We start from the raw sequence: 25241 nt of genomic DNA on the forward strand, positions 1-25241 counted from the left end.
TTTCTAATTTGGTCATCCACCCACTAATGCTCCCTTATCACATGTAGCAGCTACTAATGTAATCATGAAGACCCCCGACACACACAATTTTTTAAATTAATGAAATGTTTCCTAGTAGGTAAAGTAAATAACTTTACATATACAATATGAGAAAATCCAACATTTATTAGCCTTCTAATTTTAGGTTCAGGAAAAATAGCACAGTAATTTGTACAATAGGTCAGCACACTGCTTTCTGAGTTTGTTCATTTGGACCCTTTCCATGATTGGCAAAAATAATGGGACCCACAAGGCATGCAAAACCTTTTTACCCCAGTAAAATGAAATTCTCTTTAGAGATGTATTTCTTTTTCTCAGTTAAGTTGATTTTTAAGCTGATTACTGTACTCTCTGTGTTACTGTTTAAATGAAATTCCAAACAATAATTCCAGTTTTACATTGTTTTATTACATGCATTACAAGTTTGACAATATTGAAAAATATAGATTAATATTTCTGACAATCTTGATGTTTTTAATGGATCACAAAATTATATGTTGTCCTATGATCAATTTCATCTCCCTCTTTCTCTGACATTTACAATCTTCTGTTTGAAAAGTCTAACACCAACCCTGCCTAATCCCATATTTATATATATATATATGGGATTTTGACAAAAAATGACCTAAACAGCTAAGGGTTAAAACTCCATTCACCATATATTATGTTACTATAAACATAAGCAGCAGTAACAATTAACAGCAATTATGAGAATAAGGAGAGTTGGGGTGTATAAACTAAATTTATTTTCAATTTCGTCTGTATTAAACATTTAGGGGTAAAAATATTCTATAATTACAAGATTTTAAAAATAAAATTATATTAAAGCTTTCATTATATCTTCAACTTTTATCTGCTTTTAAATGGTGTACTTTCAAAAACCTTCTTGGAGGTGATCCCATGTATGGTTGAAAATAAGGTCTGTACTTTAAGCTAGAAATTACCTTGAAATTTCTTGAAGCGCTATCTGTTTGGATAGGAAAGAAATATACAACCAACAAATCACTTTCAAACTGATGTTTTTTGCTTTATTGTAGAGTTGTATTGTACAATGTAGAGAAAGATTTCATGTCGTCCAAGCCGTCCCTAATTGCTGGCCATGGTCTGTAAACAGTAAAAAATACATTTTGCTTAGACACAGTACTGTTTGATATCACTTTCTAGCATAGAACATTTCTAGTGTTCATCAGCAGGACATTATTAAACTTACATTGCTGATCCAGCTGATGTAGGAGCTGACTTGGGTGAAGACTGTTGGCTTCTTGGGGTAATTGCAACTCAGGCCAGAGCCGAAGCTCACAATACCATGGACTTCCCAGGCACCATCAGCATTCTGGCAGTTCAGGGGGCCACCAGAATCACCCTAAATCATATAACACCCAGGTAGATTAAATAAATACTCTGAAAACATTTACGACTTAATCAAACACATGCAGTTTCTTTCAAGTGAGTGCCAGGGCATCAGAACACAGAATTTATAGAAATAACAGGTTTGTTTATAATGTGACATGAATGTAACTCCAAGTCCATGCCCAACTTTGTCTAATAGGTTTAACTGTTCATAAAGCATTTCACATGCAACACTTACATTGCACCCAGACACAATGCCATCTCCTCCAGCACAGACCATTGTGTCCTTAACTTGAGATCCCCACCAGTCAGGTTTAGTGCAGGTAGCAAAGTCAACCACAGGGAGAAGAGCCTGCTGCAGGATATCTGCAATGGGGCCTCCAGCTAGAGAAGGAGGAAAATAAAAATTATATAACCAAATCTCCAAACGTCTGGAGCTTCAGAATGTTAGATCTCAGATGCTAAAACACTTGGACAGGAGGAGATTAGTGTAGCCTGTGTAAAAAGAACTACGGTTGTTTTTTTTTTGTTTGTTTATTTGTTTTTACACTGAATTCTTTTCTAATTTTAAAGTGTTTAGTGTAATGGGCAGTAGTGTGCAGGAAGCTCACTCTTCATGCGTCCCCAGCCAGTGACGTAGCAGGGAGCGTCATTGGGCAAAATGTAACCTTCCTGTGGAAGACATGCAGGTGTGATGGTATCACTAACAGTCACAGGGGTCTCCAGCTTCACCAGGGCGATGTCATTACTGTCGCACATATGCCATAAAATAGGTCTCAATTAGGAACAGATACCAATATTAATATTATTGTAGTATTTCCCAAATTAAGCTACTAGTTTTGCAAAACTGCTTTGACTGTAAAATATAACTATACAATTCCATCAGCTTTTATGATAAATATAATATCAGCAGTAATGTATATTTGAAAAATATATGTTGGAAAAACTCTGCTCCTGCTATGAGTTTCACTTCTATTACCGGATAAGGAAAGCATTCCACTTCTCATGGACGATGATCTTGCCAGCATTGATTGCCAGAGAGTCATTCTCTTCCAGCTTCAGGTTGTGTTTGCCAAGGTAAACTCTGTAAGTTCTGCTTGAACTGCACAATCACAAAAGATACAGCTAAGTTACAAAATTTGATACAATCTGTGTTAATACTATTTTTGAACTTGATATATATTTTAATAAAAAAATCCCCAAATTTCCCACAAGTTCAGTCACCTGCCAATTCTCACCCATAAAACTCTTTCCTATCTACTAACAGGAAATAGTGGCATGGGAATGCTTCCTCAGAGACATGCTAGACCAGTCATCTGTATGTTTTAGAAATGCTGCACATGCTGTGTCACAGGGCAGTATAACGCAAATGGAGGACATGACTATCTACAAAGGTGCCTATAATGAACTAGTATCTTTGTGATTGACAGGAAAGATGGGACTATAAAGAATTTAGATTACAGCCCGGCATGATTTTCTTTTTAGTCCCAAACTTCACACATTTGCATTTTATTACAGCAATCTCTGTGTATTTTTAACAGGGAACAAATCTCCATGTTTACATTTACAGTCCAACATCAGGTTTACTTTGAGTGTTATAAAGTGATATTGTGAGACTAAGTGATTACCTAATGCAGTGAGCAGCGGTCAGAACCCACTGGTCAGAGATCAGAGTTCCTCCACAGGTGTGGTACCAGTTACCATTACTGGTATACTGGAGAGAGATCTGTAGAAACAAAATAAATGAATGAACTCATTTTATGTACAACAGCATGAAAAGTAGCTTTAGAATCAGATCTAGTTTAACTATGTAAAGTAGTGTAGCTTCTTTTATTAAAAATGCAGGCAATATAAATACGTGACTCACCTGCCAGGGCCAGCTATGGGGACGGACATCCTCACCACCCACAACCCTCTTTACAATGGGAGGAAAGGTGGGCAACCCACACCCATAAGCTAAAAAAGACAAAAAAATAATCCAAGCACTGAGAGATATTGTCTATTGCAGCAGTACAATATACAGTAAAAGAGAAACACAAGTCAGTGAGCATCTCAGAAGATACAGGATTCTTACCTCCAACTACCAGAACAGCTAGGACCACAAATTTCATCATGTTTGTGTCTTCCACTCTTTTCAGCTTCCACCTGGAGTTTATATACTCTGAGACAGCAAGGAAACTTGACCACTGGGAAAATTTTCTGGAAAATCAAATAAACACAACTTAGCATGATTCACCTTGAACTGCTACAGTATATATCTAATCAGAAAAGCTAACACCTGTCAGAAGTGCAGAAGTTTCACATCTTTGGGTGTCCACAGAAATCCACTTCACTGATGAAATTAACTCATGCTTGTACAATAACATTAAGAAACAATGTATATATTTTTTAAATATACCCATACATATATTTTTTGATCATGGATGTGTTGTTGTAGTAGACGGTTTTGAGCTTATGCTTACACTGTAAGCCATATAATGTTTCTTGATGTCAGCTGTGTATTTCACAGGACAAGTGTACAGATAAAGATAATGCAATATTTTCAGACATTTATCTACAAAACTAAACAGGCTTCATTGGCAGAAGTGACAATGTACATGGAATTTATAGGTTTTAGGACTGTGTAATTAGGTATATAAATTGCATGCTTGTATCAGCTACAGTAAGTTCACCATGAAGCTCTTGATATTGGCTTTGTTCGTTGTTGGTGGTAAGAGAAGCATTATTTTCTATCTAATAAAATAATCAATTTTTATTATTTACAAAGAATTGAGGTTTTATTTAGCTTGTTTAAAAAAAACTATGGTTTTGTAATCCTGGGATGTACATATACAAATTATGGATAAATCATGTCAAAGATTTTTCCACCATCGGAGTGAACTTAAAATGTATAAGAATTAGAATCACAGACATTACAATCAGAAACATTTTAGGAAAAAGAAATAGCAAGCAAGAAAGCTATGTTGTGGAACATTTATGAAACACGTTACATTATACCTGCTATCATCAGTTTTCTGTCATCAACCTCTCTTTTTCTATCTTGAAGTAATAAAATTACATCCCTGCAGTAAAGGAATGCATTAATGTAAACCTGTATTTTGTTGTGTAGTCAGCATTACTGTTGTTAAAGGAAATAAATCCATATCATTTGATTAACCATAATCAATCTTTTTTTTAAAAAAAAAAAAGAATTATATGAAATATAATAGATTTTTATGCATATACATCAGTGTATATGCATCAGTGATGGTGCATTAAATCATGTGGATGTTTTAAACAGCCTATGGATGTGGGCTACCCACCTTCCCACCCATTGTGAACAGGGTGGTTGGAGGTGATGATGCTCGAGCCAACAGCTGGCCCTGGCAGGTAATGTTCATTGTAGAGTTTATTGTATGCTTTGGGACTGATAGATTACAAATGTACTCACATTTCTTGTGTACTTATTTGATTAGCTAGTCAGCTAGTTTTTCTTGCTTGCTAATTCCTTCTTTATTTTGCAGATCTCTCTCCAGTACAAAAGTGGCTCCAGTTTCTATCATACCTGTGGAGGAACCCTGGTTGCTGACCAGTGGGTTCTTACTGCAGCTCACTGCATCGGGTAAGAGATTTCTTTTACTTAATTTTAATTCAGTGACGAACTATCAGAGTTGAAATAATGTCTTAAAATGACTGCTTTTAATTGATAAACATATTGATGAGGCGATAAATGAATTCAGTATGAAAGCATGAAAGCAGGTCTACTAAACTATGCATGTGGTCCAGCAGCAGTCGAACCTACAGAGTGTATCTTGGCAAACACAGCCTGAACACTGCCAACGAGAAGGGTTCCATTGCAATGGATGTTGAGAGGATCTTTGTTCACGAGCAGTGGGACTCACAGAGAATCAGGTCAGTGTCTAAAATATAGTATCAGCTTTTACAGTTTGTTCATGTTAAGGCATCTTTATTTTGTTTATTTTGTATACTATTTTTTCAGGAATGACATTGCCTTGATCAAGCTGAAGAGCCGTGTACAGATTTCCGAATCCATCATGCCTGCCTGTTTGCCTGAGAATGAACTGGTGCTGCCCGGTGGCACCCCCTGCTATGTCACTGGCTGGGGACGTCTTTGGAGTGAGCTGAACTCTTGAGCAACTTTTTTTTTTAAATTGGATAATCCTTAGTTCTTTCAGGAGTCAACGTTAAACCCAAATCTCTCATTCACTCTATTATTCCAGCTGGAGGCCCCCTTGCAGATATACTGCAGCAGGCTCTGCTCCCCATAGTCGACCATGCTACCTGCAGTAAGCCTGACTGGTGGGGCAGTTTGGTCACTGAGAAAATGGTCTGTGCTGGAGGAGATGGTAAGCTGTCCAGCTGCAATGTAAGTGTACTTCTTTGTGTTCCCTTATTGCAATGTGTCATTTAATCTTTTATTTCATATGCACAGGGACAAGAACCTGCACCACACACGCTTGTATTCATGCCTTGATGTGTCACCTATCACAGATATAAAGAATACATGCATTAAACACTTCTATAAGTTCTATAACTTCTATCTGGATAAGATTAAATTGTGCAATTGTAATGTAACAGTGTAATCGATTCACATGTTATTCTCCACTTCATCAGCTATATGCAGGTCAGTTCTAAACCTTTAGCATTTATTGGCATGTGATTCTTAAATAAAAGCAAATTTAGATTTAATCCCGGAGGTGTTGAAAGAGGTGAAGTGACAGTAAAAATGGTGCTGCATGAGCAAGTTGCTTGATGGAAACAAGTATAAGATAGCTATTAAAATAACAGAGAAAGTTTAAGGCAAATAACTTGTGCCATACATTAAAAAACATTTAGCATGTTCTACTAAAAGATGCAGAAGCCTACAACATAGTGTTTATGTATTAGAAATGGGTCAAAACTAGAACCCTTTGAGATAGTTCACTTAAACCCTTAACTTTGCACAACCTTTAAAGAAGCAGTTTTCAAGAGTGTTATGCCAAGGTATAACTCTAACAACAAGTGACACAGTGTGATAATTATCTCAGAAAGTCACAATACACTAAGCACACCTACACATGCATGCTAACACATATGCTATTCCATAACTACTTCTACAAACATGCTTGTAATCATGTTGTACAGGGTGACTCTGGTGGACCTCTGAACTGTAAGAGATCTGATGGTGCCTGGATGGTTTATGGTGTTGTAAGCTTTGGCTCCAGTATGGGCTGCAACTACTACAAGAAGCCTTCAGTTTTCACCCGTGTTTCTGCTTACATCCCTTGGATTAACAATGTGGGTGTACTAACATTTTACACATTTATACATTTTATACAGAAGTCTTCTATTCACTTACTAATACGTTATACACAGTTAAATGTGTGTTATTGTGTTTTAGCAACCCTGTGTAGTTTCTGTAGAGAGCATCTGATGCTTACAGTATCTCAGTCCTTAAGTTCAAACAGTAATTGATTCTTTTTCCTTTCTAGGTAATGACCACATATTAAACTGAAGTGTGCTCCATGAACAAATAAAAATAACTAATCAGTAAAAGAGATTCTTTGCATTGTTCATCTTCTTTCTTTGGTTTTCCCACAATTTTCTAATGACAATATGTACATATCAAAAATCAATGAACACAGTATGTACATCCTTTAAAGGGTTAGTGAGTCTGCGTGTGTGTATGATTATTAAAATATATCATAGGATATAGGATGTATATATCCTATATATATATATATATATATATATATATATATATATATATATATATATATATATATATATATATATATATATATATATATATATATATATAGGATGTGAAATAATAATGTTTTTAATGCATCAAATATTTAAAATTAAGTAAACACATTAATTAATGAATCGACAACAACAACAACAACAACAACAACAATACATTTAAATGCAAACAAAAAAAGTCTGATTAAATTTATACAAACATTACACGTATGGATGCATATTTTATATGTACTGTATGTGTGCATTTGTGTTATTTTTTATTTTAAATCATTTTTAGTTGGACTGCATTATTAGGTCCAAATAAAAGATACACATGCGGAAATAGTTGCTGAAATGCGTATGTAACACTGTGTTCTGTTAGGTTATGTCTTAAATATCACTTTGGCCTACTAAATAGTATCCCAGAGTAGTGGGCTACTCTCCCCAGTGGGACGCTACTATAAGCACGCTCTGTAGTGCTAGCGCGTGCGATCTGGACGCGTGGTTTCCCCTAACAGTGTTGCCATGACGCCGGTATACACTTCAGCTCGTGACTTCACTTCGGTTCCCTGAGGATTTAGACTGTCGAGTTATGTAAACATTGTTACTTTAAATCGAGAGAATTTCATTCAGATAAATGACACGTATCAAGAGAAAATATTTGCATGCGAAATATAAAATAATATGACTGCTGAGGTTTTGTATGTGTATTCTCTGGTTTTAAGCTTAAAATGAAGGGTTACCTTAAAGCCTTAAACTGGATATTTAAACTCCAACCCAAGAGCACTACGGTGGGAAAACACAGGGATTCAGATCTATGCCTCCAGGTAACATAAATAAAACTTTTTTTTGGCTGATATTTCAACAGACAGTTGTTTTGTTTCTTGATGCTATATAACTCAACCCAATATAATTTACTGTACTTCTGATCTCTTAAAAACAAACAAACAAACACACACAAACAAAAGGCATGTCAATTCTATTACTGTCAGATGAGATTTAATTTTAAGGACTTAACTCGGAGGTCCTTGGAGCCGCGTGGCTGCAATAGAAATCACCTTGGCTTTAAAAATGTGGCAAAAGTCAACTATATATTATTTTAAATGAATGCAAACGAACTTATTGTAAAGAAATGAATGTATTGAAAATGAATTGAAAGAAATGAACAGAAATGCAATTATTAGGAATTCTCATAAAGAGCAAGATATTTAAGCCCCAGACCTGGTTGCCTGAGGTTTGTCTGTAGACGCATCTGTGCTCAAAATATTGAGCCTAAACACTCACTCACTCACTCATCTTCTACCGCTCAACTACCTCGGGTCACGGGGATCCTGTGCCTATCTCAGGCGCCGTTGGGCATCAAGGCAGGATACACCCTGGACAGAGTGCCAACCCATCGCAGGGCAGCCTAAACACTTTAAATCAATTAATTGTTGTGAAAACTCAAAACCTGGTGAGTTGTGCACAGACGAGTGGATCATGAAAATCATAAAAATTTACTAGTGACTCCAACAGAGTTAGACATTATAGAAAGAACCTTAGTGCTTTTGTTTTCTCCAGTGGGTGCTGATCATTTTGAAAATAGTTAAGAAAATTATTCAAATTTCATTAAAAACGTTGTGCTAAAACAACATCTTACTTATCACTACTTGCAGATGCTGCTCATCTGTATTTGATTTTGTTAAATTTTAAGAATGGTGCAAGTAACTATGGAGTTGGTTTTCCAAGTAGTATTAAATTGGTATAAATATTGTACTCGGGGGCACGGTGGCTTAGTGGTTAGCACCTTTGCCTCACACCTCCAGGGTTGGGGGTTCGATTCCCGCCTCTGCCTTGTGTGTGTGGAGTTTGCATGTTCTCCCTGTGCCTCGGGGGTTATCTCCGGGTACTCCGGTTTCCTCCCCGGTCCAAAGACATGCATGGTAGGTTGATTGGCATCTCTGGAAAATTGTAGTCCGTAGTGTGTGATTGCGTGAGTGAATGAGAGTGTGTCTGTGCCCTGCGATGGGTTGGCACTCTGTCCAGGGTGTATCCTGTCTTGATGCCCGATGACGCCTGAGATAGGCACAGGCTCCCCGTGACTCGAGGTAGTTCGGATAAGCGGTAGAAAATGAGTGAGAGTGAGTAAATATTGTACTGTTATGACATTGTTATGGCTAAAAATATGTCAACTCAAAATTTTATAACTGAAGTGGGAATTTAATTGGTTCATAAGGAGATAGTTGGGATCTCTGACTTTGTCCTATACTTTTTCTTTTATAGAATGGTGGTGTTGATGAGCACCATGCGATTATTGAATGGAATGAGATGGAGCACTGCTATGTTCTTAATGACCTGAACTCTGCCCATGGAACTTATGTCAATGACTGTTGCATACACAATGCAGCAGTGCGTCTTACACCAGGGGATGAGATTCACTTTGGTTATGGAGGCTCAACTTACAAGCTCTTCGTGGATCCTCCAAACCCAGTAAGACATATTAAAATGCACATTGGAGAATGTTTTGTGTAGAAATGTTCCCAATTAGATTTATTTTCTGAATATTTCTAGTTAAAACTGTTCCATTTCACATTTGGTCATTATGATGTTTCATTTCCTTTTCATATTCACTCAGCTCCCTGTTATGCCAATCCAGTCTGTGGCTTCTCCAGTTGGAGTAAGGAGTCATGCACTGTCCTCTTCTGTTACTCCTCATCCTCCTCGCAGGCCTCGTCCTGCAAGTGCAGGAGCTAAACGCAGCAGTTTGGGTAAACATTTCCCAGAGTACAGTGGCTCCTATCATAGACCAGGTAGAGGTTATGTTCTGATTTTCCTTTTATTAATACAATTTGGCAACAGTGAGAACTGTGTAAAACCCATCACTTATCTGGGATGGTAAATAAAGGGTTATTAAGGAATATTATTATGCCAGTATTAAATCGTAGTATGATTAATATTCTCTTTATTGCTGTAGGAAGCTTGGCCAGCAGCAAAGGAAGAGGACTGATTTTTAGAAATGTAAGCATGTCCCAGAGCTCTCAGAGAATGCAGGACCACTTACAGGGCGAGGTGGGCATGACTCCAGGGTTTTTCAGCCTAATCTATGTCTACTGACTGTTGAGTGATTTTGGGTGAGGAGGTCTGGAGTGCAGTCTCTAGTTCTAGTTCATCCCTAATGTGTTTAGTGGAGTTGAGCAGGTGTCCACAAACCTTTTTGGACAAACAATGTATAATAAAAGTGTAAGGGAAGTTGTTGAATTATGAAACCAGATAATGTTTGCATTAGGGCTTTGGATTAACATAAGTTTGCACTAGAAAAGAGGATTTTTGGATGAAATGGTGTTTGAATAGAGTCAGAAGCGATCACACTCATGCAGAACATAACAGAGAGACTTAATTTCTTAGCAGAGGTGAATTAAACATACAAAACTTAAATTGTTGCATTTATGAATTACATGCAGAGAGAGAGAGAGAGAGAGAGAGAGAGAGAGAGAATAAAAAGATCAGATAAAGCCTCAGGTGTGGCACAAGAAGCATCACACCATAGCAAAACAACAACCATTGTATTTTAACAATAACAGTCTTGCCCAACACTTGCTCTTAGACTTCTAATATTTCAGAGACTTACTTTCTGCTGTTATTGATTGACCCACATGGACTCTCTAAATTCTATACCAAAGCTTCCCCCTTAATTCTTCGGTTCCCAAGTGAATCCTGAAGACTTACAGTAAAACTTCTAAGAACTTCTGTCCTATACTTTTCCCACAGCTCCTAATTTTCTGCTACAACTACATACTGAAATTATTTATTTAAATAAGTTATATAGAAGATTTCCCCCAGAGTATGGTTTCTCTATGGTTTCTTCTTCATGTTGTCTCAAGAGATTTTCTTTGCCATTTTCACATCTGGCTTGCTCAATAGGGTTCTGAAGATACATCTGATTTTCTATAAATCCCTTGTTTTTTATAGGAAGAAAGCTGGATGAGATGTAGGGAGGAACAGAGTTGTGTGCTTGCATCACAGAGTGAAGCTCAAAGGAAGGAGTGCATGATATTGGCTCTGAGGGAAGAGGTGTCAGCGCTCCGATCGCAGGTCTCTCAGAGCAACCAGAATGACCCAGACATCAGACACAAGCTGTGTAAACTCACCAGAGACATCCAGGAAAAAAAAGAAGAGATCCAACAACTAAAAGAGCAGGTTGAGCTTTGGGAATTCATGCTGCTTTCTGCATAATTCTTTTTTTTGTTGCTTTACTCTGTCTTTCCCTCCTTGTTTTAGTAAACATATAGACCAACACCTATCAAAAACATTGCTTCCGCTAAATCTGTAACCTCTGCGCTCTGAGTAGATGCTGGAGATGCAGGCAAAAACTGGTGAGCTAAGTTCTCAGGCTGTAGCAGAGAGAGATCAGAGGATCAGCAATCTCAAAAAACAGATGGATAAACTAAAGAGTGAAAACAGCAAGTCAGCAGGTACGTGTAATAAGCATATCCTGTTACTTTGACCGAATATATGACCTGAAAAAGGGATAACCATCAATCAGACAACTTTGCAGTCATTTTTAGAACAATTTTAGAACATTTGTTGTAATACCCATTGTTAGACTGGTGCTACTTTAATCATAAGTCAATTTGCTGATATTTTTTGCCAACTTGAGTCTGTCTCACTGTAAGTGAAGTCCAAAAATTATAAGAAAATTGATTATTCTTAAAGATTTACCCACAAAATCTCTGTCAATAATCTCAGGTCACTTTAAGTACAAACAAGTCATGGTACAAGTAATTTGAATTAATAAATGTAATTAAAATATAATTCAGACTCAAGTTCAAGTAAAGGAATCAAGTGCTATGTCACTTTTCCAGCAATGATCAGCAGCGTACAAAAGGATTTGTTGGCTCGGGAGAAACAGGCATTAAAACTGGCTGCTGAAGTTGACAGTCTCAGAAAAGATGCAAGATACAAGGATGCTCAGCTTAGTAACATGGCTAATAAGGTGCAACATTGTTCTCTCCTTGCTTCTGGCATTGACTTTGTTTTTTAAAAATTGTGTTAAAATGTGCCTCCTTTACTCATACTGTAGCTGTCAAAGCTGAAAGAGATTGAGAATCATCAAGAGAAGTTTCTTGCCAGGGAAAAGGAGGTAGAATCTTTCAAAAAGGTAAACATTTTTGATCTTATGTGTTATTCATATTATAATCATACACTTTTGTTTTAAAAGTAATTGATCTTTATTTTTATGCAGACCGTGGAGCAGATGGAGATGACTCTGAGAGAGAAACAGAGAGAGATGAAGCAGCAAAACACAGAACGAGACTTACTTAAACACAAACTGGACCAGAAGACCCAGGTCAGACCAAGAGGATTTGACCCTGAGCTTGTGTTACTCTTCTTATGTGGAGTTTTCACATGTTCCACCTGTGTCTGTTTGGGTTATCTTCCTTTATGTGTGTGTGTGTGTGTGTGTGTGTGTGTGTGTGTGGCCTGGTGGCCTGGTGTAATGCCACCTCATTCCTCAATGTTCATAGGCTGTGGATACACCAGTATCTTGAGCAGGAAAACAGTGTCAATAAAAATGAGTAGATGGATGATATTCATAATAATAGAGCATTGTTACTATATCTATAGTTATCCTCTTCATATAGTCTTATTCCTTTGTTTGTTTTTGTGGTGTAGGAGCAAAGCTCTCTGCAGTCTGAAATGAGCAAACTGAAGCTGCTGCAGCAGCAAACACTCCAGAGAGAACAGAAATCACAATCAGAACTAAGACACACACAGACAAGGGTGAAGGACAAAATCATTTAATGAAAAGCTTTGTAATCAATAAATCTAAATTAAATAAATAATTAATAAATAATAATCACATTTCAGCTTGAGAACATCTGCAGTCAAATCATGAAACGTATACTTGTCACTTCAGAAACATTATCAGAACAAGAGGTAATGTAAAAAAATTACATTCATCATTCTCTTTATTTCTTTATCCAAGAATCATTTCATTCAGCATTGCATAATTTCATGTGTTACCCAGTTTCATGTGTTACCCACATTCTGCTCAGATTATAGTGAATTAATCTGATCTTCTTTGTGTAGATATTGGACCATTTATCAACTTTAAGGAAACAGAAGGAAGAGATTAACTCTAAGGTGCAGGAATTACAGCAACAACTGCACGATCATAATGAGAACCAAAGGGTGATGGAAGAAGATGCTGAGAAACTCAAGGTCAAACTTACTAAAATTCAGGTAATGTTCAATACACTATTAGAAAGACGCAATAGCTACCAATAGTGACTCCACACTACATATTCATATTTTTTAATTTTTATTATTCTTTGAGCTTGTTTCTTCAGAAGCTGCTACATCACTTACACATTCTAATCTGCTATTGCTTCTACACAACACTGCTGAATAAGAGCCATTGGAATAATTTGTTTTATCTATAAACATTAGAGCAAAATCCCAACTACAGTATGGCTATTAAGTAAAGCAGTGTACATTATACAGTGAACAGCAATACACACACACTCACACACACACACACACACACGCATGCGTGCACACACACACGACTCATCAAATACATTGATTGACTCAACCTTGTCATCTCTATGGCTCCTTAATTAAATAAATATTTTTTTAAATTGAATATAATAATATTAGTAAAATATTGTACTAAATTATTTCTTAATCAACTAGATTGAAGTATAAATTGTGCTATAATCATATGTAATTGTTTCTAATGTCCATAGAGTAATGTACAAAAGGTGTATTTGGTGGATTCCATGCAGAGCCAGATATCTGCTCTCCGGGATGAGAATGTGTGTCCAGCAGTCAGCTGGGTTCAGACTCACACGCTCTCTATACTGACCGGTCATAACACACTGCTACAGGACATAGCAGACAGACTGCTGGCAATGGGTGTTGAAGTATCAGAGAAGACTGGAGGTAATTGATCATACAGAATAATACAATTAGAAATCACAATGTATATCTATATGTCAAACAGTGTATATGTTCACTTGCTGCTGTAGGAGTCTCAGGTGCTGTAAAAACCTTGTGCCAGCAGCACCAAGAGATCCAGTCAAAACTCAAGAGGCTACAGGTCTGAATTTATACATTTAGAGTGGATTAAAGTTTAAAAAAAAAAAGTCTTTAAGCAACAGACAATAACATATCAGCACACATAAGAACATAACTAACATGCATGTAACATGCATGATAGGCAGAGAAGAAGCAGCTTGAAGAGAGGGAGGATCCAGCTGATGACACGCAAATCAAACAGGAGACAAAGGAACAGGTGCATCAGAAACTTCAGGTGAAGCTACTGACACATAGTGGCATCACATCATGGATAATTTGGTAGCAGCAGTCAGGAACACTGATAGGTTTATTCCAGTTCAACTAATGTATTAATATTCCCTTAACTGACATTTTTTTAACACGTTACTGTAGTTTGACATAAATAAACAATGAACATTAGCATTAACAAACCATTGTTTAATTTAAAAAAACTAAAAAAATCACCTGCAAAAACAAACGTTTATACCATCAATTAGTAAAATTAATCCCAAAATGCAAAACATGATCCAACACCATAATGAACATGTTTGTGCTTGACTTCTGTTTAGTCATGCATTACATAATATTCAGTAAAGGTGTACATTTAACAATGAACTCAATTAATACATGTTAACCCTGCTATTTTGTTAATATTACATTTATTAATTCTGAAGTTTATGTTTATTTATGTTAAGTAATGTAATAAATAATGTTAATTACGGTAACCTCATTGTGACCCATTAACATTTTATGTTATACTGCACATCCTCTAGCTCTAGGTCATCTAACATCTGTAGAACGTTTAACCTTCAGGCTGTTTTACGTTTGGAGTTGGAGACTCAGGAGGCGAAATGGCTCCAAAAATTAGAGGAAGCAGAGAGAAGAGAAACTGAACTGAGGGAAAAAGTTAGAGAAGTAGAGCTGCAGGAAGAGCAGTGGGGAATAAAAATGAAGGAGGAGAAGAAAAGAGAGGATGAATGGAAAAGAAGAGTAGAGGAGGCCTTGCAGAGAGGAACAGAGCATGAAAGAGAAAGAACCATTGTGGAGATTGAGGAGTACAGGGAGCAGGTACTTTGTTCCACTTTCATCCTCTTTGACATAACATATGCATGTGTTTTTGCATATGTTAGTGATATACTACAGTATATGCATGTCTGGAAAATAATTAATACTAACTTACTGAATTGAAATGAAGGTGCGGCAGCATGCTCACACCATCGTTGCCTTGGAGAAGCAAATGAGCTTAGCACTACTGAAAGCAAGAGAGATGGAGGAAGAGAGAGATACGTTAACACAGCAGCTTACAGGTGAGAATTGCCCAAGATAAACTTTGGAGAGAGACCAAGATCTGCATATAACTGCTTCACTGCATAAAAATTATGAAACTTTTGAGCCTGTGAAAATGGAGGGACTATGTGAAAAAATGTCATTTGAAATGTTTTGTGAATTAGTGAATGCTAGGAGTACCATATATTTCACTGATGTTGCAAATGACCGGCCAAAACTTTTCCTGTAGCCTGTCTACAAACATGTATCTCTGATTGTGTCAGACAAAACAGTCAGTAGACCACAGCTGGAGTTCACGTAATAAGATTTAAAGACAAGATGCTGTGAACTTTCTGGAGTCTGAAGATGTATGAAGAACCAGAATCATACTGTAACCTTTAAAATCCTTATGCTTGTAGTAAGAAAAGTGTACAAACTCTGTCTAACAACCAGACACCCAATATGCCACAGATTTATAAAGGACTTTTGATAAGTTTGCCCCATTGTATTGTTTACCCTGTGCAGGATTGTAGGCTCATCTGGCCTAAACATTCTGTTCCTAATTGTCCTATTAACCGCAGGGTTTAGTTTTCATGTGTATAATAAAATTTGTCTCTATTCATATTTCCCATAGAAGCACTTAACAAGATAGAGGATGTCAAACCCAATGTTTCATTAGAGCAAACAGAAGAACAGCAGCAACTGAAGCAGACGGTGAAATCCTTAAGGTAAAATATACAATAGAATTACTGTATTTCATTACAAAAATTTACATTTTTCTTCTTGGTGATGGTATTATATTTTTAAAACTAGTGCCAAAGAAATCATGCTGAAGCTAAAAAAAAATTAGCTACTTTAATTGAGATGAGCTGAAATTATTTTTTTTTATCATGTTTTCACTCAAGAAATTTAAACTAACAATCAGGGAAGGGTTATTTTGAATCTAGAGCTGATCTCAGGAATTAACCAGCATTAATGCATGAATATACCTGGTGTGGGGCTCTAGTTCATTGGAAAGGACCATAAACACTCACATTCACACCTATGGGCAATTTTGCACATGCATTGAGATGTAGGATTGAATCATAGGAAACAGACACGGGCAAAAGAAAAACAGGCACAGACAGTAAACTAAGCTCTGGTTCAATACAGGTTTGAATTTGGAGCTGAGACGTGGTAACGCTGCCTGCTGAAATTATAAATTAGTCATCATTTTTTCAGCTAACTCTCTGCATGTATTTCTCTTTCAGGGCATCACTTGGAGTGTCCCAACAGGAAGTGGTCAGACAGGGTGAGGTCATTACTTCTCTTAGTCGTGACCTGTCCCATGCCCATGCTCGGCTCTCTGACCTCAAAGGTATGATAGATAAAGATATAAATGAATACAGTGGCACTTAAATAAAAAGTGTATGATTTTATATATGAAATTGACAGCAAATGGTTGTTAACAGAGCTGCTGCCTTTATTAATTTATTAATGCATATTGTGATTATTTGATATAGGAGAACTGAGTGAAGAGCAGAAAATGGAGCTGGAGACACACAAAGCTTTAGTAGTGGACCAGAGAATGCAACTGAGCATGCTCACACAGAAGTTAACAGTAACCGCTAAGCTGCTTGACCAGAAAGAACAGGAGCTGAAGACACTGAGAGAGAAATTAATGTATGATGTAGAAAAAATCTTCACACACTGGCACACACAATAACGTATTTAAAATAAATACTGTAAATACTGTAAATACTGCCAAATGCTGTAAATGTAAATAACGTATGGAACTAATTAACTTTTCGTTTCATTCCTGCTATTAGAGAAACAGAGGCAGATATGAGGAGAGAGAGGGAAGAGCATGCAGACCTTCTTCCTCTAACAATCTCACACACTAAGGTGAGACATCCAGTGTACATGCAGAATAAATTATTCCACAATTTACTGCTAGGGATACATTTAGTTTTGATCTTGGAAGTGAGTTTGATCTAAATTTGACCCTTATCAGATAGTTACCATGGTGTAACCCTTACATTATACACATACATCACTTCAGTGTTTTTCCACATTTGTAGTATGTGTCTGATAATCATGGACATAGATTGGATAAATTGTTTGCTTCATGCTTACTTATATATTTAAAGAGGTTTTAGGGCAGTCCATATTACCATATTACTGGTATTATATATACACCATATTACTGTAGATATTTTTTGTAGATTTTTGTTGATTTGGTTGTAGTTCATGCCTATAAGCTTGCCTAAAGCTAGACTAAAGCTACATTCACACATGCAGATTTTATCGCTGCTCATTCCAAGTTGCTCTACTATGAAGCCGCCTGTAGTGTTTATTACTGGGTGGCACAACTAGCATTTTAAAGATTTTAAGAAGTGAGTTTTCTTTGTGCTAAAATAAATCATTCTGGAGGGTGAGTGTTTCATCATTGTATATATGTATCAAATCATACGAGATAAATGATATGCATTGTGCGCTCATAGCCACAGATCACGTGACCTCTACTGTCTTCACTCCTATTTGTATTCACTACATCATGTTGCTCAATATTTGCAAAGTTAAATGTTTGTCAGCTTTGTCACTTTTACAGACACACACATATCTAGTTGCCAACAGTCACTGTCACTGTTATGTCAAGTCACCAGCTTTCCTTCTAAACAATGGTTTAAGTTGCTTTGTCGCAGTGAGTAGCTGTACGTGTAAACATAACTTAAGATAGGCTTTTCAGCAAGTACCTGCATTTAAGCCTGAAACATCATATATTTTGTGATATAAAAGCAAGTGGCTGTTAAAATTCATAAACAAAAACCTAATATGATGATATCTAGATGAGAATATTGCCAGTATATTTCTATATGTATAGACCTAGTATCTTGATTGATTCTATATTTCTTCTGTAAGTGATACTTCTTATTATCATTAAGTAGCATAGTTACTTAATCTCATTTTACTTCACCTACCTTCATTATACAAGATTGTATTAATTAGATCAGTGAGTGATGTTAATGGTTCTCGCTCCTAGCAGTTTTCTTGAAGAATATTCTTAGCATTATTAGTAGTCAGACTAATGATTCAAAATGATTCAAGTCACCAAATCGTACTACAAGAAAACAGCCCACAGGTATAACACTTTCTACTTTCTTTGCGTTTCAGGATGTGGGCATAATGGTTAGTCCAAGCCAATTGTCTAATCAGGTGTCCAAGTGCAAAAGTTGTCGTCAAGAAGAAATTATGCGTCAGGGCAAAGAAACCCTCAACGCAATGAAAGAGAGGATCAGTGCGGTTGAGGAGAAATGGCCCTGCAGTAAGTTACACTTGACCGTGTTGTGGACCTTGTATGCAGTCTAACTAGCTACACATACTTAAAGAGTACATTCGAATGAAGTTACTGTGCTAAAGTCTGCTGTAATGTGTGTTTATAGAGGTATTGGCCCAGCAGAGGGAGCCAATGAGACAAGACCAAAAGAAGCTGGTTCAGATGAAAGCTCAAAGGTTTAAGAGATCTGCAGCACAAATAGACTCCTATAAATCTGTGGTATGACTGAAAATTTTAATTAATAATAACAAAGCCTCCATTGGTTTGAGCCATTAGATGTGCAAAGACAAATCTTATATTTGTATATGTATGCATGTTGAGTGTGTGTGTGTGTGTGTGTGTGTGTGTGTGTGTGTGTGTGTGTGTGTGTGTGCGCGCGCGCGTGTGTGTGTGTAGGAGATTTATAAATGTTGGTTTGCTTCATGCAGAGTGGCTTTGCCTTTCCTGAGGCTCTGAGTGAAGCAGCACTGGAACGCACAGCAAGACTCGACTTGTCTGATGCTTTGGAGCTAAGTGAGAGGACAGTGAGTGCACTCTGTGTGTGTGTGTGTGTGTGTGTGTGTGTGTGTGTGTGTGTGTGTGTGTGTGTGTGTGTGTGTGTGTGTGTGTGTATGAGAAATAGATGAATAAATAGAGATAGATAGAGAGAATGAAAGAGAGGGAGACAGAGAGAGTGCACATGTCTGCCTGTATGCCTGTTATGAGAAAAGGTCACTAATAACATAGTGACCGTTTCTATAATCTTGTCTATCTGTTTATGACCTAGTTGCATTTCCACAATTTGTATAATTTGCACAATTTGCACAATTTTCTCATCAGTTTTCAAGTTATTTTTTTCACCCCACTCTGGTTTCAGTGCTTTATGGGTTAGGCTAAACAAATGTGCAGCTTTGGTGATTTCCTCTGTATGGTTAGAATAAAAAGGAGTGTCATAAAGAGCTGTGAGTGTCACATTGTCATCACAGCCACTTCTTGTTTAACATCACAGCCAGTTCTCAGTTATTTTTATATTTTTGGCAGAGCATGCTAATATTGTTTAAATTCAGCACAGAAAATGTTGACATAAATCCTCCATAGCTGTCCAATTGTTCAGGTCTAAACAAGTTTTTTTTAGTGTAATATTGGGAAGAGGCCAATAATCATTATCCTAATACATGTCTGATCCAAAATTTGCTAAATATACATATACTTCACACTATCTATTTAACCCTTAAAGCTACCTTTTTTTGTTGTATGCTGCTATTGAGTATGTGGATCTGGCACGTGCATTGTGTGAAGCTCTTGAGCTGAGTGAGGTACAGCTTTCAGGATGTGTCCCTCTGAAACACCTGCCGCCAGAGAAGAGAGAGCACATGGCCTCACTCAGACAGGATGACCTGGAGCTGATACGGAGCCAAATTGCCTTGCAGAACAGCCAGAGCCAAAACAAAGACCTGCTACTGCAAGAGAGGCAAAGGGAAATACAAACACTCAGGTGCTCAAAAAAGATTAGATTTATAGTTAGATTAGATGTAAATACACACAAAGACACAAAATAAACATCTCTGAAGGAGCGTATTAATAAACGTATGCTTATTCAGCCTCTTTCCTTCTCTCTTCTCTAGGGACAACCAAGCCTTTGGGCAGCAGCTGCAGACTGAGCTGGATAATGCGCGTTCAGAGCTGGCTTCATTGAAACTGGAGAGCAGTACACTACGCCAGACCCTTGAGGAAACACAGACCAAGCTGCAGCACTGCAATAACCACAGGAAGAGCACGGTAGCTTACACACACACATACACACACACACACAGAACAAGATAGTGTAGAATTAACTTCAATTACTTGCAGTATATCCAAGCTTATAGACAATGAGAGAAGAAACAAAGACCAACAGACAGACAGTCAGTCACGCAGGCAGGAAAAGACTGACAGACAGACACACAGATAGATGGACAGAAAAGAGAGACATACAATAAAATGAAAGACAGGCAGTATAGCCAGACAGAGATAAAAACAAATAAGGGAGTCAGACATTAAAAACAGTTAGTAACAACTGACAGACAGACAGCAGACAGACTAGCCAGTGGTGAAAGGGTTGTATTAATGTGCAAAGAGCCATGAGCATGGAACCGGCTCTTTAGACACACACTGCATTATTCAGTCACAAGATCAAAACTCCCAGGTTCCGCTAAGGTTCTTTATTTCACAGGCCCTGCTGAGATGAAGAAGGCCTTGAGGAACAGGAAGTGTGTGCTGGCTCTGTGCTCTGTGTCTAGGGTCACGAGAGCTGCGTTTTTAGTGAATCCAGGGAAAAATGGCTTTAAAAATCTCATGAATGGTGGTCCTTAAAATCACGAAAGAAATAAATACCCTTTAATCAGCATCTAATGATTCAACTCACTGTCACACTAACCTCACACTACCTTATAAGAGTATCACTACTGTTCACTCTAGTTTTTTTTTGGAAAGTGAAACTAGGGAGAGAGATAAAAGTCAGAGATAACAAATGGGATTCGTTCAGATGAAAAAGAAAAGCAATGTCATCCGATAAAACATCAGTGAAGCTGTCTAAGCCTTAACATAGCAATGTTGCACAGAAATGACGCTGACACTGACATCATTTTACAGCCAGGAAATTACAGCATGCATTTGTGATATGGATTTTTTTGAGTAATATTGTGTGTATATGAGAGACGTAGTCTGGAAAAGATAAAATGATCAAAAAATAAAATAATGAAGTGTTGAAGTTAATTAGGTGCAACTATCATACAATTTTTTTAGTTATACAGTACAATTACTGACTATAGACTGTACTGAGGTCTGAAACCAACACAGATAAAGGGCAAGAAATTGACTAGAACAAAGTGTGTATTGAAAAAAGACGAGCTATGTTTTCTACCTATAGAGGTACAAGGTGATCTAAAAAGGTAGTTTTGTCAGAAAGTTTCCAGTAAGTTTATTATTTACCAAAATTTTGTCATAGATTTTTAAACCAAAGTCTCCTATTTATATGTACATAATGCATCTAATATGCAACATGGATATTAAGTCTAAAACTTAAAGGATTATGTGAATGTCATACAATATTGTGCATATCTTTAAGGTGAATGATGATTTAAGAATTTGGTTTCTACAGTGATAAACTGGCGGCAATTATGTCTCTCACATGTTATATTCATTAATCTTACAGCTCAATTGCAAAACTAAAAACTTGAACCAACATGTTGTGGGTGATTTATGAAATTATGTCATTTTTGGCAAAGTGTTCTTTTAAAATCTGTCCACCCCCCACCATTTTGTAATGTATTTATTATGTATTATAATTACTTTTCCTTTCCAGGAAGGGAGGAGTAAAAGAATTGGTCATCATAACTGTATACCAGACAATAATTTTGGCAAGGTACGTTTGCAATAACTGGGTCTCTCTGTATTTCCTACAGAGATACATGTGTCCTAAATGATCTCATGATTTTATAGATCGATTTCTTAAGTCATTTTCCCACTTTCTCTCACATTATTCATTTTTATTATCTGCACTGGCAAATGTTCTTGCGATCCACCCAACATCTGTGCTCAAAAATGATACACAGTATTTCCTTTATTTTGAAAAAATAACTGTATTGAGAAAATGACAAAGATTGTTTTAGTTCCTACTATTTATGCTGTGTGGATCTATTGTATTTGCTGCTTTACCACATCTTTTTTTGAACTATAATACACAATAAAATCTACTGTACACCCTCCTCTCCATGCACTGTGCTTTAGGCTGTGCTGACTACAGTTTTATTGTGTACCTCTGCCGTTTAATTAATAGCTTTTCTAACTGCACCCACTAATTTGTTTTTCTCTAATGTGATTTTTATGGCTCATTTTCTCAGGCGTATAAACTCACTGACATTTCCCCACACAATAATGTTTTATATGCTTGACCATGCTGTTAAAAAGAAAACCTTTGTGTGTGTTTGACATTTACAGCGTATGTTTACATGTATATGTGTACTGTGAACGGATGGGGATATTTGTACAGGTAGCAGTCATGAAGAAGTCAAGGAAGCAGGAGAGGCGGCGTCAGGCAGAGGGTGAGAAGGATGCCATGATGAACGAACCCAAAGAAGAGGAGAGCTGCAAAATGGCTGCACAGATAGCTAGTGTGGCACAGCAACAACAGCTCACTGAGGCTCACTGAGGCTTTAGTCACAGACACAGACTTTAAATTTAATGACATTTTCTAAAGGACATGCACTTGAATCTCTGTGAAATAAATTGTGCTTGCCAAAACAAATGGCTGTAATCACAGTAGCCAAAAACATTACAAATATGATGGCTGAGCAGTGCGATCAGCCCATTACGAAGTTTTCCAATAACACTGCATTCCAAGACTCTTCTTTTCATACCAAAAGCAACATGCCAACATTAATAATTATTATTTATTAACAAAGAATTAATAATGTATTAAATAAAGAATTACATACTTTTGTCCTGTTTATAGTATTGTGAAACATCTGCAAAACAATTTAATTCCTGTGTATACTGTAATCACAATGAATAACAGCTATAACTAATAGTTTCCTCATCAGCCTGCCTTTTTTCTCTTTGCTGAAGTTAAAATAAACAAACTCCAACTTGCTATGTTACTGAAAACTGTTGTGTCTGGCAACTTTATTGAACAGCTTTACATTTGACTCCATTCATAAATGGTAAATAAATGCCTCACAGAAACCTTTACACTATCAGAAACCGTCATGTTTATGTTGTCCATCAATCATATAACTTCAGACTGTAAGTCATTATCTTAATGCATTGTAAAGTGAACTTTGGCTTAAAGTGAACTATCTCTTTACTTTGGCTGATCTGTTTAGTGTGAACACTTAACAGCCATTACATTAGAGGCTTTCTCTGTAAATATATCTGCACTGTTTCTCTCAAAGTGACAAGACTGTTACACTTGCAGATGGAGAGGAGTGTAAAAATTATGCAATGCTATTTGTTAGCCTCAGGTCGTTAGTCCTCTTTAGTGTCTTTGGTAATATAAAGTACACAAATGCTTCATGTTAAAATATATATTGTTCTAATATTCCATAATCTATAATATATATTGTTCTAATATCCATTTAATGAGCAAGAATGTTTAAACCTTTGACTGTTAGTATATATTATGGTTTCTATGATTAATAGACTGACAATATATTGTAAAAATTTGCCATGTACATGATTAGACATACTACAACAAATTTAGGGACATTTGTAAAGCCTTGAAGATGATTTTAATATAAGAAAATGTAAAAATGGGAAATATTCATTAAATGTATTACATGGTATTTTGCTCTATTTAAGGATATATTTCTGTTGTTTAAGGTCTAACTTTTACTGCAGTCAGAAACTCTCTGTCTGTACTGATGGCCCTGAATGTAATCACAGTATTTCTGATACATCATCACAAAAGCCAACACTATCATAATGACTCACTGCTCTGGAATCCTGAAGTGGCCTTGCCAAGGGTGCACGATTTCCAAATATTGTGACTGAATCTTACTTTATTAAAGCTCTGTATCATCTTTAAAAGCTTTTTTTGACAAATCATATTGTGTACAAAAAACTTCAATATTCATGTAATTTGAATGGAAAACAAAGTAAGAAAGTACAAGGCGTTTTCTGTCAACACTTGACTTTGACTTTTTCCACAGTCTTCTCATTACTTTTTCCAAAGCTAGAAAGCTTCCAAAGCTTTCTCTATAATCATCTCTATAATGTAATCTTTAATATTTGTGACGTCAAGAATGAGACCTATCAGAGAGATTGTCATGCTAGCTGCGTTGATTTTAGACAGTAGAAGTGAAACTTTTATTTAATCTGTTATATATTTATTTGCGTGATTTATTTGGGTGCTTTTACCACCTCTGGCAACTTTACATCTTCAATAATTCCAGCTTTATCTTAAATTCTCCAGACCAAGAACAGAAGATAATTTTTTTTTTTTTTTTTTTTTTGTCTTTTAACCCTATTGTATATTTAAGTGCAAAGTCCAGCGACTTTATCATCTCTGTCATGTAGTTTGTTGCTTGTGATGAATGAGTGTTGTATAGCATACTCAAAAAGAGGAATTACTTCTGTACCATAAATATGTGTTGCTTGCGTCCCATTATAATACAACACAACACTACCATGGTAGCTGTTACATGTAGGATTGTATATATAGAGTTGCAAAGCAAATGTGTTCAGTCTTTTAGTTATTTCCTGTGTTTCTTTCCCATGACATGATGAATGTTATGGTGTCAGCGTATTTTCACCCCTTATTGACCCAGGTTTGTCTTGTAGGGGAAGAGAAACAGATGGTTATGTTACATTTATATTCACTCCACAAATCACAAGTCAGTGGCCTGGTCAGTGCTTTATAGTAGTAAAGTGTAGTTTTGGTGTAATGTCTTTCTTTTAGCAGATCTTAGATGAAACACATAAATTATGTAAAAAAGTGATAAACTGATCATAAACAACGATTGTATGATGATCTCCACCATCTACAGTATGT

General features: G+C 36.6%; 3 protein-coding genes across 3 annotated transcripts; 2 read left to right on the forward strand and 1 right to left on the reverse strand.

The window, feature by feature from the left end:
- Window positions 1-1041: 1041 nt before the first annotated feature.
- Window positions 1042-3589, reverse strand: ela2l (elastase 2 like). The gene is made up of 8 exons (XM_060882278.1): window positions 3464-3589; window positions 3257-3345; window positions 3018-3115; window positions 2369-2491; window positions 2001-2137; window positions 1628-1773; window positions 1250-1402; window positions 1042-1143 (listed from the first exon to the last, which is right to left on the reverse strand). The coding sequence occupies exons 1-8, from the start codon at window positions 3501-3503 to the stop codon at window positions 1126-1128; spliced, it is 804 nt and encodes a 267-aa protein (XP_060738261.1). The 5' UTR covers window positions 3504-3589; the 3' UTR covers window positions 1042-1125.
- A 439-nt stretch (window positions 3590-4028) lies between these two features.
- On the forward strand, window positions 4029-6928 carry LOC132854109 (chymotrypsin-like elastase family member 2A). Its single transcript, XM_060882279.1, has 8 exons — window positions 4029-4099; window positions 4670-4758; window positions 4893-4990; window positions 5158-5280; window positions 5369-5505; window positions 5610-5755; window positions 6514-6666; window positions 6861-6928. The coding sequence occupies exons 1-8, from the start codon at window positions 4063-4065 to the stop codon at window positions 6876-6878; spliced, it is 801 nt and encodes a 266-aa protein (XP_060738262.1). The 5' UTR covers window positions 4029-4062; the 3' UTR covers window positions 6879-6928.
- A 913-nt stretch (window positions 6929-7841) lies between these two features.
- fhad1 (forkhead-associated (FHA) phosphopeptide binding domain 1) lies at window positions 7842-23707 on the forward strand. Its single transcript, XM_060881432.1, has 28 exons — window positions 7842-7940; window positions 9376-9582; window positions 9728-9902; window positions 10067-10161; window positions 11062-11289; window positions 11441-11564; window positions 11955-12085; window positions 12173-12250; window positions 12335-12439; window positions 12766-12873; window positions 12961-13029; window positions 13183-13335; window positions 13842-14037; window positions 14124-14194; window positions 14315-14412; window positions 14925-15219; window positions 15347-15458; window positions 16052-16145; window positions 16668-16774; window positions 16920-17079; window positions 17226-17301; window positions 18571-18721; window positions 18840-18952; window positions 19162-19257; window positions 19981-20207; window positions 20338-20491; window positions 22056-22115; window positions 22743-23707. Exons 1-28 carry the CDS (start codon window positions 7845-7847, stop codon window positions 22899-22901), a joined length of 3738 nt encoding a protein of 1245 aa, XP_060737415.1. The 5' UTR covers window positions 7842-7844; the 3' UTR covers window positions 22902-23707.
- The last annotated feature ends 1534 nt before the right edge of the window (window positions 23708-25241 follow it).

Source organism: Tachysurus vachellii, chromosome 11 (genome assembly GCF_030014155.1).
Source record: "Tachysurus vachellii isolate PV-2020 chromosome 11, HZAU_Pvac_v1, whole genome shotgun sequence".
NCBI lineage: Eukaryota > Metazoa > Chordata > Actinopteri > Siluriformes > Bagridae > Tachysurus > Tachysurus vachellii.

Excerpts from the sequence above, each read along its gene's own strand:
- LOC132854109 (XM_060882279.1), top strand. The coding sequence starts at position 4,063 with ATGAAGCTCTTGATATTGGCTTTGTTCGTTGTTGGTG. Across the intron at positions 5,281-5,368 it reads TGGGACTCACAGAGAATCAG|GAATGACATTGCCTTGATCA; the intron begins GTCAGTGTCTAA and ends CTATTTTTTCAG. Across the intron at positions 5,506-5,609 it reads TGGCTGGGGACGTCTTTGGA|CTGGAGGCCCCCTTGCAGAT; the intron begins GTGAGCTGAACT and ends CTATTATTCCAG.
- fhad1 (XM_060881432.1), top strand. The coding sequence starts at position 7,845 with ATGAAGGGTTACCTTAAAGCCTTAAACTGGATATTTAAACTCCAACCC. Across the intron at positions 16,146-16,667 it reads CAGACGGTGAAATCCTTAAG|GGCATCACTTGGAGTGTCCC; the intron begins GTAAAATATACA and ends TTTCTCTTTCAG. Across the intron at positions 22,116-22,742 it reads CAGACAATAATTTTGGCAAG|GTAGCAGTCATGAAGAAGTC; the intron begins GTACGTTTGCAA and ends ATATTTGTACAG.
- ela2l (XM_060882278.1), bottom strand. The coding sequence starts at position 3,503 with ATGATGAAATTTGTGGTCCTAGCTGTTCTGGTAGTTGGAG. Across the intron at positions 1,774-2,000 it reads TGGCTGGGGACGCATGAAGA|CTGGAGGCCCCATTGCAGAT; the intron begins GTGAGCTTCCTG and ends CTCCTTCTCTAG. Across the intron at positions 1,403-1,627 it reads GCATTGTGTCTGGGTGCAAT|GGTGATTCTGGTGGCCCCCT; the intron begins GTAAGTGTTGCA and ends TATATGATTTAG.